This window comes from Calonectris borealis, chromosome 2, assembly GCF_964195595.1.
Source record: "Calonectris borealis chromosome 2, bCalBor7.hap1.2, whole genome shotgun sequence".
In the NCBI taxonomy this organism is placed as follows: domain Eukaryota; kingdom Metazoa; phylum Chordata; class Aves; order Procellariiformes; family Procellariidae; genus Calonectris; species Calonectris borealis.
The window spans coordinates 27,267,475-27,279,869 of NC_134313.1; the positions used below are offsets into that span (position 1 = coordinate 27,267,475).

General features: G+C 37.7%; 1 protein-coding gene across 3 annotated transcripts in view; it reads left to right on the forward strand.

The window, feature by feature from the left end:
* Positions 1-12,395, forward strand: part of RAD54B (RAD54 homolog B) — a 64,901-nt gene that overhangs the window by 518 nt on the left and 51,988 nt on the right. For all 3 annotated transcript variants that reach the window (XM_075141480.1, XM_075141478.1, XM_075141479.1), the window contains exons 2-3: positions 2,584-2,737; positions 3,435-3,609. In XM_075141480.1, coding sequence (XP_074997581.1) covers positions 2,600-2,737; positions 3,435-3,609 — 313 coding nt within the window. In that variant the 5' untranslated portion in view covers positions 2,584-2,599. The remainder of the gene's footprint in view (positions 1-2,583; positions 2,738-3,434; positions 3,610-12,395) is intronic.

Genomic DNA, 12,395 nt, shown 5'->3' on the forward strand with positions numbered 1-12,395 from the left:
AACCATTTAGCCTGGTCGTCTATGCCGGGAATGTCTCTTCAAATGTTCAGGAGGGCGCCTGTTAAATTTGTGCTAAAATGGCTAACGTAACTGCCTTTAACAGGACTCCATGCATACTGTATTGAGTTGCACGTGTAAAATTTTGAAATATTCTTTGTATATGTGTTTCATTTTAATGCAGCTGTTAAGATACCTTTAAGGAGAAAAATTCGATGCTTGCAAAAACAGATGCATTCATGAGACGTTTTAGGATGTGGTTTCATGGTACATCTAATTTGGTCTAGCTAGGTTGTGAATAAAAGGCAGGAGCAGTGCTTTTCTCATTACCTCCAGCCGTTTCCCTGCAACCATACCTAACGGTATGGCAAGTACAGAGTGATTCAGTGCATTGGGAGCTGTCTCAGAGGAAAGGGCATATTTGCTTGTCAATTGATTTAGTTATAGTGTGGAGCTATTCCTTGCCCTAGCTACACCTACTCTGATCCCATCTGAAAGATCTAGCATCAATCAGTTGTTGCACATCTGTAATGGCCTTTTTTCTGTATAGTATGGTAAAGATATAAAATATAAACCTTTTATTTATTATTTTTTGTATTTTATATTTTTACTATATTTTATAAAAGCTTATATTTTGAAGACAGAGAGAGAGAGATGTATTGCTGGAAGCAATATTACATTTTAAAAAACACAACCCCCTCACGTTTTTTGTAGTTGCAAGTAGGCAATACTGGTAATACTATTACATGTTCTTAAATCTAATGGGAGTGAAGTTACTGAGTTATCAAGGGTCATATCTTTAAATTTCTTAGTAATTTGCAAATCTCTTAATGAGTCTGTTTTTATGGTTTAAGACCAAATGACAGTCCAAATGGATTTGGCAACCAAAACACTTTAATCACAGATACATGCAATTTATGAGTTGCACAACTGCCCTGTTCCACTGGAGATGTGAGAAGCTCTAGAAGTGAAGTGGGCAGAGTTAGCGTAGCAGTTCAGCCACGCTATGCGTAGTCCTCAAGTAGAGTTGTGGGGTGGCCTGGGTTGTCTTCCTAAGTGTCACCGTGCATTATAGGATTGGGCAGAGATCTTGTTCATATTCACATGGCACCTGCAGCTGGCTGTGGTCAGCGCTGGCATTCGCAGTCTGCTCCTCTGGAGGATTCTTGACACCTTTGCAGCTGTCACAGTGACTATCCGTTATTTACACAGCAGGTACTCCTGTTATAAAAACTAAGCTACTCCCTTATTGCGTAGGGTTAACTAAAGTTCATATGCTAACACTGTTGTTGAGTAGGCCTAACTGATGTGAACTGCTGTTGACACAGTTAAAACACCTCTTTCCTTGTATTTTTAATAACAGCCACTGTGGAAGTGACAACAGTTTAGGCCATTTTGCCATTAAGGTTTACGTCTAGTAACAGCATCATATATATGCTAATTGTTTAGATATGAAGGAGAGAGCAGTATTCACGTTAGTGCCTGCATGTTTGCAAAGTATTCTAATAGTACTCTGTTGCTACTTCTGTGCAAATCTTGGAAAGAAAGGTTGTTGTGCCCTAGTAAGCCACTGGAGTGCAGAGTAGCGTCAAAAAAGTGCAGAAACACACTGGCTGTTGCAATAGGCTGCAAACATGCTTTTAAGAGGTAGAGAAGTTTGTTTCTGCAATCTGTATTATGGTTTATTTTTACCTAATAGTTGGGGGGGGTGTCAATTAAAAGAAACAGTCCATGTACGAATGGAGAATTAAACCAAAGTGTGTTCCATAAATTGCTGTACTGTGCTTGTCTTCATCATTCCAGCTGCTAGGTTATTCTATTGGAATTTTCTTTTCTTGTTTTGTTTCTACTACTTTGAAGTATTAAGATTATAACTTGTTATTCTAGGGGTTGCAAGTATGCTGTGTCATATTAACATCGGTGTATGTTTGGTTTTGTCCTGAGGTGGTTTAGAGGAGTAATGGTCTTATATTTTGAGGAAAAACCTATAGTATGCTCAAGTGGACATAACATGGAGTGATGATCTTCACTGTAATTTTGAGATAATTTTATGCTGAATTCTAATCTTATTATAGTGAATCTGAATGACCAATATAATTGACTGTTTAATGCAAAATACTACTCCCAGATATGAAACATACCTTCAACATTTGTTGTTCATTGTGCACTAATAATGGGCTTTTCAAAATTATGTTTTAAGTGTTTAGAATAGTAAGTTCTGTTTCAAATTTGTCTTTCTTTTTATAAACTTGTGTAAGTTTGTTAAGCAGCCCTACATTGCGCGTCTCCAGAGCATTTCTTGCTATTGAGAACTGCTTTTCAAATGAAAAAGGAAGTGTTCAACTGCAGAATTTGCTGTAGTAGATCTTTCTTAGTACTTAAACAATGTATTGCAGTGATACTACTTTTTCTTAAGTTGTACTATGCTTGTGAATTAAGATTGTTATTTGAAAATCTTTTATGCTATCTTTTATTTTGTTTTAAAATAGTGCTTATATTGTTATCTATGGATATATTTTTATACTTAAAGCCTATTCTGACTACAGTTGTCTTTATCTGCTTCCTTCCTTCCTCTCCACCCTCCAGAGCAGTACAACTAAATATGAGGCGATCAGCAGCTCCAAGTCAAGTGCTAGGAAATGTAGCTAAAAAGCCAAGGTTTATACCACCAGGAAAAAGTATCACAGTTTGTCTCAAGAACGAAACTAAGGAGACGGACCAAGGAATTAAATTAAAGGAGGTAAACTGAACAGTGCACTAAAAAGTATATTTGTTTGTACAGTGTTGTTACTAAAAGATAGCATCTGAGCTCACCACAAACAATCTCTGCTTAAATAATCAGTCTGTTCAGAATAGATTTTGATGCCTTTGCTCTTACTACATTTGATCTTGCTTCCCAGGTAGGCTTCTCTTCACTCTTGTGAAGTGAATGCAGAAAAATGTTTTTCAAATAAATAAAATTAATTAGTATTGAGCCTCAATACATTTCCAGTGTAGCTGAAGTATGGATTGCATCTTGGGGTGGGCTTTGTTGGATTCAAATGTTTGGAGTGCTTTGGCAAAAGCAGTTAAAAAACCAAGGTACTTAGTAATGAAATGCGAGTATATCAAGTTGCAGTTTTGCTGCAAGGAACTTTCTCTGAAACCTTTAATATCAACCAAAAAAAGCATCACAATTTTTATTGATTTTATTTATAGAAGACTTCTGTTAAATTCAATTCATAAACTACTTGCACAAGTGATGTTTGGTATTGTGTGCATGCGCTTTTTGTTGTGAACACTGGGATGCATATATTTGTCTAGAGATGTATATATTTATGTAGATAGTTTGATAATGAGGATTAGCATCTATTAAGATCCCTTCTCACTGCTATTTTCTGCATTTCTCTTCAACTGCGTGCAGGAAATGCTATTGTGAACTTGTTTCTCTTTTGCAGGTAGAAGAGAAAGAGGAGAGTGCTTCATTGCTTTGTAAAATATATGGCCAGAATCAAAATGCAAACTTTACACAGTCTGTGGAGTCAACTGGAAAAGTAAAGACTACAAAAGCACGTTTCAGCATTAGTAAGTGTAGCAAGGTGGAAATGAAAACACAAAATACACCCAAAGCTGGTAAGAAGCTCTTTCTTATTTACTGCCATGTATCATAAGAGAATTTTAAAGCTTATGAGTGATACGCTACTTACTAAACTTTTAGGAAATTCTAATATTAGAGTCATGCAATGGTGGCATTATTTGGTGTTCTGCTGGGTAGAGAGTGAAAGAAACAAACATTAAATGATTTTTTTTAAATAGAAAAGGAAAAAAAGTTGACATTTTAGAAGCCAGTTGGTAGTGCCGCTATTCAGGTGTGTGTCTTCCAGAAGACTACTATAGTCAACTTACTCTAATCCAGAGTAGCATTAAGACGAGAGCCGGGATACCCTAAATAGTGGAAAAGCATTGTAATTTGGAGACCTTGTTGGCCTCATGCATTCTCATGGCCAGGTTTTTCAGAATTCATGAGGGTTTCTCTTCTTCAGTGCGAGAACTGAGCTGATTTCTTCAGTGTCTCCAGTGGGCACTCAAGGTTCAAGCATGGGCTGCTAATCTAATGCAGCATCAGGGCAGAACTGGCTCTGTTCATTCATGAGTGTGCACTTACTCATTTGTTACCCTTGGTAATGAATATTACTGCGAAAAGCTAGATAGTAAGCACTGCAAAGCTACTGAAGTGTCTGAACTGTAGCAAATGCACTTTGATGGACCTGAACAACTCTGTGGGGGTGAGTGTCTTCATTTCCCACTCTTCATGTGCCCTGACCACAGATACGGTGCAGGGACGTTCTGTGTTGTGTGATTGCAGGTGTAGGACCTCAGGAGCCCAGAGCATCTTGAAAGCATTGCACTTCAACTGGGTTACTAACATTGCTGGATGCAAATCACTCCTCTTGGAGCCAGCTCAGGCATTTCAACATCTGTCTTAGAGTTAATTCACTGTTGTTTCCTCATTACTAATTACATTGATAATGATCTTTCTCTTTGTTTTAGGGTTCATTTAATTGATAATACTTTTTTAAAACTCCAGACTCATTATACAGAGCATTTCATGACTGCTTATCACCTTGATGCCACAATGGTTGGAATTATAGTTCAGAAGGCTGTAACAAAGTTATATTTAATTTTGTTTGTGATAAGAGCTGCTAAATCTGGAAGCCCAATAGAAGCAAAGTTGCCATAGCTCCATGTCCCAAGGTCCAGCCTATAGTGAGGCTGAGCATGTATTCCCAATAGGCACGTATATGTACAATACATATATACATATATACACATACACATGGCTGGTAGCATAGGCCAACACAGACAGATAACACAGCACTCAGGCAAACACAAGCAACGCCAATGGATATGTCCTGTTCCCCTCTCTAGCTGAGCAGGGTGAAAGCCTCTTTGTGGAAAATGAATATGCACATATCTATTTATAGATATACACACCCACACACAGAATATAGATCCCTCCAGTAACGGATCTGACACAGCCTATTCAGTAGCTGGCTCTTTGATTTGTTGAATACCCTAGCTGCTGGCACGTGGGCATGTGAACCACAAAGGCCCACAGCTCGCAGTCCAGTTGCTGGTACTCAAACCTGTGCTCCCACAGGTAAACACACTGTAGGTCCCTCCAGTAATTGGTCTTAGACACTTGGTCTACTTAGTAGCTGGCTCCTGGATCCACTGGTCTCCCAGTTGCCTTGTGCACAAGAGATGCATACACACGAACATGTCTCTCTGGTAGCTAGGGTTACCCGTAGCCAACCCCGAGATATCCTGGTCTCTCCAGTAACTCGCTTGGACTTCCTGGTCCCTCTCAAACCCTCTGGTCTCTCCAGTATCTGGCCCAGACTTGTGGCTGCTCTGATACCTGGCTCGCAAGCCTCTTATCCTACTTGCCAACTAGTCCAGCTCGGTGTTCGCTAGCAATCACACTGTCATATGTACCCAGGCAGTATGCATGGGCTCTGGCCTCTCCGCTTGCTGGCACATCAGGTACCTGGGCCCTATGACCCACATGGTCTAGCTGCAGCAGCTCCAGCTGCTGGCATGTACACTTCCATACATGCTTATGCATGCAGAATAGAGTCTCTTCACCCAGGAAGATATTTAGAGGTGTAGTTTAATAAGAAGATAGGACAGACTGTGGCAACAGGGTGCAGAGCATTGCTGGACAAGCGTACTCACCAGTCACCTGTTTAAACTGGCCCCTTTTTGCCCTCCTTCCTGAACCATCTTCATCCGTCCCTTTTGCCTTTGTTTTTTTTCCCTTTAAAAATTTCATTGTAAGCCTTATTTTATCTCCAAATGCTCCTGTAGCACCTTTTGAGTTTCAGGCCCCAGTAGGCAGCAACCCTCTTCATTCTGTAACGTGCTCTGGAGAGCCCTTCCCATTGACTCTTCTTGTTGGGTTTCACCCCAGAAAATGGGGGTTGATCGGTCCCCTGTGATAGTCCTGAGAGGATGGTGCCATTACCATGTTCAGTGACCCAGAGTATATGCATTTTGTTTGGCAGATCTAATGTGGGAAAATTCAGCCTCTTTATATGTCTTAAGTCCCTCTGGTCTTACGGCTTTTGTGTTTATCTGCTGCATGCTGTTACTTCCAGTTCTTCTGATGATGCTCATACTTGCAGAAAATTTTCAGTGTGTACGGGACAAGTTGTTTGAGTGGTCCTGCTTCCCTATAAGTACATCTGCAAAAATTTGTCTGCTGGTTCTGTCTAACAGTGCAATTGAAAGATAACTAGTGGATTTATTTCCAAAATAATCTTCCTGTGGCCTGGAGGGGAAATCAGCAGTCTTCCCAACAAAAAGTGTTGTGAAGTGGAAAAGATACTAAATGGTTTTTCAATGTAATAAATTCTGGGTGCAGCTGGTATGGATTCTCTGTGATGACTTTAGAAAAATAACCAAGAAGTTGTGGAGTGTGACTGGGTGAGCTGTTTCTGTTGATGTTGAGCTGCTACCTTTCTGAGTGACTGAACAAGCCATTTTGTGCCAAAGCCTTTCTATGTCTGTAGAATGGGGCTAACCCTGCAAGTCTTTGTAAAGCTACGATGAAATGTGGTATAAAATAAGGTTATCTAATGTCAATATTGGTTATGGTCATCAGCTTCACTGGTGATGCAAGTGCTGTACTGTGAAAACAATCCTGCATCGAGTGTCCATTAAATCTTAAGTAATTTCTTAATAACTTAGATTTTTCCAAGACAGCTTCTGCCTTTGCGTCACTTTTGTCTGCTATTCATTACAGCTAATGTAGCAATTATGTAGATTGTGTAAACCATAACCTCCTTTGTAGTGTGAAATGAAATTGTTTTGTCAAAGTTGTTTTTGGTATGAAATTCAGAAGTAATGGAAAGAAGTCGTGAAAGCCAGAGTCAGTTTGGGTTTTTTATTATTCTTAATATTGTAATGGAATTATATCTGACTGCCAGTCTCTCTAACAGAGAAGTCTTCTTTGGTTGAAGGGGCATTAAAATAATACAAAGATTGAAAAAGTCTATGTGTATGCCTTATTTTGGTTTATTGTCTCTATATCATTTAATGCAGCTAATAAACTGTGTGTTAGCTTTATATCATGTTCAAAGCTGCTGTGTTTGGGTTTCCAGTGCAGCAGTGGAATGTGTAAATAAATACCCCAGTTTCCATTGAAATTCTTGTGAAACACCTGTGGACCACTGGACAACTGCACTGTTGATAGAGCTAATCTTTCTGAAACCCAGCCCCAAAAATGCTGCACATTCTTTCAAAAAAACTTGTTATCTGACACATGGTGTCCATTTCCTGGAGTAGACAAGTAAGGATTTGATTAGATAGCATCAATCTAAAAATTATAGCATATCTGGCTTAAAAAATACTTACTTTTCTAGGCTTCTTTTCAAAATAAACTTTTTCCTAAAATTTCACTAATAAAAGTAAATTGCAAGGGACTCTGAAATTCTATGAGATGAGATATTTCTAAAGATGTTTTAATAAGATTGTAGCAACTGTTGTTGAGTGAAACCTACCTATGTGTTGTAATTTTAAGACAGATTTGGTGATATTCAGGTTTGAACTGTAAGACATTGAACATGCTGTTCAACAGGCAGTTTACTAATTGTGATTGAGTTGTAAATACTGGAAAATAATGTATTTCCATAAACACATATCTTTGTAGGAAAATGAACTTTATTCCTGCTTTATGAATCAGTGTTTGCTTGTTTTTAAGAGGCAAAGAGCACGGCAATCTCTTTGGTACCTTTGTTTTTTATTCAGAATATAGTACTTGTTGACACTGACAATGGATTGTGTGGAGGGGAGATAATTTATTTGACATTGTCATTGCTGCTTTTTCTCACATGCCTCCAGAGAATTCTATGAGATAAGTCTGCACGCTCTTTAAAAATTGAAGTTACTTTAACATTCCTAAACTATTTAACAGTAATTGAAAACAAAATCGTAAATGTATTTAGAAGGATATTATTGCAGCTCTTAAAAGTCCTTGGTTTCTACTTGTCCTCATTACATGCTGAGGACCTATAAGCCATAACAAAAAAAATACAAATAATTTTAATTTGAAGAAACAATGGACAGGCAGATCTCTGAACTATACTTAGTATCTCCTCAGTGTTGCTAGTAAGCAGGATTGGCCAGAACTGAGGTTTTTACCTACACTGCTTTCTTCAACTTAATGTTTTTAATATTTTTTTTTTTTATTTATATAAAACATACATAATTTAATTTATGCTTATTATCTGAGTTTACAGCTTGCTTTCTGTTGGTATTTTTAAGCTAGGAGAATGCTGCTCTTTTTTCCTTTGGGCTTACTATATCGTGTGTGGAAGTGAATAGCTCTTTCACCTGCATACTTAGACACAAGATTCTAGTTGGACTGAGATTTCATTGTTTGAACCTGATGTCGGTGAACAGAAAAGCTGGATATAGAGTCTCATTCTGTTACAGCTCACCTCCTGTTTGGTTTTTGGTTCAGGAGTACTTTGTCTTTCATCCATCACTAACATCTGTTAATGCGTCTTCCTAGAGGAACTTTGTCAGAACTAATACTCAAATACTGTCTTTGAGCTAACAGTGCAGACAGATTGTAACTGTATTTCATAACAGGGTTAATGTGTTCACCCTATGTCTCTCGACAAATGTTTTTGAATGTTTTTCATGCCTGTGATATTAAGCATATTTATTATTTGCATATAGTTTTGAACACATTTTCTTTATCTTCTCTGGAATGTTAATGTTTACTGAGTACATTGATCTATAAGGTTTAGACTCTTTGTTCATTTAAATCAGTTTTATTTTCATAATAGGAATGTTTGTTGGCTCCTTCAACTTTCTAGAACATTGTTACAGGTTAGTCTGATACCTCCTGTCACTTGATATGAATAAAAACCCTCTTAACCAATAAATTTGAGTATTATAAGAGAAAATTCACTTTTCATTCAGTTACGACAGTACCAATCATCTATGGCTTTTAATCAGAGGATTAAAAAATGTTATTTTCAGGATTTGTCATATTGTCTGATTTCAGTCTAACTGCCTACTTACGGTTTCTAGATAACCCAACTAAAAACATTCAGGCCTGACATCTCATAATGAAACATATTATTGCTACAATTACTTGGATATCTGCAAAAGTAGAAGTATTAATTGTAATTTCTGTTACTGCATTCATTTATATTATTGCACTTCACAGATTGAACTGGAAAAGATATTCCACTCAGGAGTATTTTTACCGTCTGTCTATTTTAGTGATGGAGTTGTATGTATAGCTGCAGTTCAGTGAGCCCCTCAAATGTTTTTATGTTGGTAAAGCAATTAAGTCTTTGGGTAAAAGATACTGCATAAACATCTGCATAAACATAAAGCTCTTAATAATAACTAAGTACTGTAAGTTACTGGATGCCTGAGTGCAAATAATTTATCACAGCATTGTCTGCAAGTTAGATTTTACAAGTTGGTAAATTTTGTTATCATTTCTTATTCAAAATAGTATCAACTTGCTTCGCTAGCTCTTTATGATTTAAAATGACCCCCTTGCCCCTGCAGTGCTATAGACAGAATAGTCTATAATAGTGAATAGACATATGAATAGACAGCTGTTTCTAAATTCAGGATAGTTTCTTTACTGTTTAGGTGTCATCTGCACCTGTTTGATCAGTTCATCTCAGGAGATGGGGATTGGTTAAGAAAACTAGATTAATGTAAATGTATCAGAAGACAAATTGTCCGTACCTCTGATCTGACACTGGTTCCAGAATTGTACATTTATACATCACGCATGATAGGTATACATGTAAATTGTCACCTATTGCCCCAGTACCTCACTGCACAGCAGTCAATGTGTTGCAGGTAGACTTCTCACTGAGACTTCTCTGATTATTTAGCCCTAGATGGCTTGTGTTTTCTGGACTGCAGCTTTGGGACTCTGGCATCTCCTCAGGACAACACCTTTTGCTTGGTGCTCTTCCTTGGGATGTGAGATGATGTCTTCTACTTTGCTGCTAGACCTTCCCTAGCATTTCCCCAGCTGATTATTCACTGAGTGTGAATAATCAGCTTGGCTGTGGCCATGCATTTTTTTCAGTTATGCATGGAGATGGTATGATAGGAAAGCAGGGAACAGTATTTTAGCAAAGTAACTTTACTACTGTAATCTTAAAGTGTTCAAAACTCTCAGGAATTTAAAAAAAAGAAAAAAGAAAAAAAAGAGAGAGGTTCTTTACTCATCTGTCATTGCTTGTTCTCATGACTCTTCAGGGTTTTTCGGTTTTGTTTTTTTTTTTTTCTTCCTTTCCTCTTCCTATAGATTCATCACCTTCTGTGTGGTAGTGACCAGAACTATCTACCCCGAAAAGAACACTGTCCTCAAGGGCTTCTATTTCTGTGCTGAGAAGCACCAAATGCAGCAGCCATGACTTCCCTACTTCTTTAATTTTAAAGTCTGTCAGGGGAGAAACCTTTACTGGATTGTAGCAATAGTGAAGTAACTTGGAGTCAACTCCCATAGACTGAAAGCAAGCAAAAGAATATTGTATGCTTAGGTGATACACTAGCCTGTTGAAGAAGTTCAGATCCCTAACCAGTGTTACTCATCTTGAATTTGGGCTGCCCACCAACTAAGCGGTAAGATACGCTGTGGTAATAGAATTAGCAACCAAGAGTGAGTTAGGAAGAAGGAACTTACACCAGCTACACCACCAAAGGCAACATATCGTATAATGTTCAGCGATTGCAAAGCTGTTTTTCTAGACAGGGTAGCCATCTGCAATGCAGTATAATAGGCTGCTGTAAAACAAATCCAGACTTGCATAATTCTAGGGTGATATTTCCAGAGTTAGTACCATAATTTATAATTTGATATGATCATATCTTGCTGTCATGTGAATAACTAGGCTTTATGTAATGACAGATGATATAACCAGGGTATTCACACATTTGAGAAAAGGCTAGTGAATTGACAGTGAAATACACTTTTCATTTGTCCTAGTTAAGTGTGCTCTGATATCTGTATTTGAACTAATGGAGATAATGAAGGAGAGGGGAAGGAAACCAGAAATCAGAAGGGTATTACGTGGTCAGAAAATAAAGAAAACCAGAGTTATATTAGATATAAGATATTCAACATTTTCCAAAAAGTTGGAGGAATTGAAGTGAAAGTTTTGCAGTAGTAATTTGCTTATTGAACGGAACTGTCATTGCTTCTTTACAACGAAAAAAATATAAATTTTGCTAGGTTACTTAGAGTGGTGATATATCCGCTATTGAAGAGAGCTGTGCTGCTTGTAAAGATAATAATCTTTTATGCGTTTTTCTTTAACTTGTTATTTAAAATTAACATTTGTAAACAAGATAAAAAGACTTAAATACTCTTTCTTGTGCAGAGACAGAGACCTAATATTGAAACTGCAGATATAAAAGAAACTCCCTGTTCCAAGGGACGGCAGGGGATGTATTGGGAAATGAACTTACTATCCCGATATATTTATTATCATTTAGCTCCCGGGAGTTGCATGCAAACACACAGCATATAGTCTGCAATATATGGAAAATGAAATAATCTAATACTGTAACTTTAAAAATGAGGAACTTAGCAAATACTCTGTATAGAGACTATTTTCCAAGGATTCAGGTTTAGCAGTAATAATTCTTTCAGTTTCCGTATTCATTCTGAGGGAAGTTGTACACATAATTTCTTCTTATTTTCTTCCCAATTATCAAAATTTATTATCAGGTTGTGTATGTGTAAGGAATGAAGATGGGCAAAAGAGAAATACATGGCTATTCTAAATTTCTTGGCTGTTTTCCTTTTCCACTGTCCCACCCTTTGGAAAGTCCTGGTTTGGGGTGTGGGGTTTGTTTTTTTTCTCCCCCAGCCCTCCTGTCTCCAATAGATACAAAGGTGGATTTAAGGGAAGATGGAGAGAATGTAGCTATGATGTGGAGGGACAAGAAATGCCTTATTGAAGGGAACTGGAAGGTTTTTTTGAGCTATCATGAGTATTATTACAGACTTGGCCTGGATCCCTTCAAAGATAGTCGCCAAATCTTTCTGTGGCTATGCTCATTGTTTGGATCCCCTTTGTTGCCATGCCAGCATAACTAGAGTTCAGTCCCAGTTTTTGGCTTTGGGCCTTAAGTCTTCCCCTGAAACAGAAGCTTTGTCGCAATATGACTTTCCTAAAATCAACAAGATAGTAGTAAGATTATTATCTCACTATCCTCAAAATACCTGCTAAGAAAAATTAGAAGAATGGAGAAAGCTGCCCCTATGTTAAATGCAGGGAATAGTGCATGGGGAAGTATTTTGAGGTTAGTATTTAAAAGCATAATCTCAAAAATTTTCATCTCTCTGTGAAAAGATGGGAGAA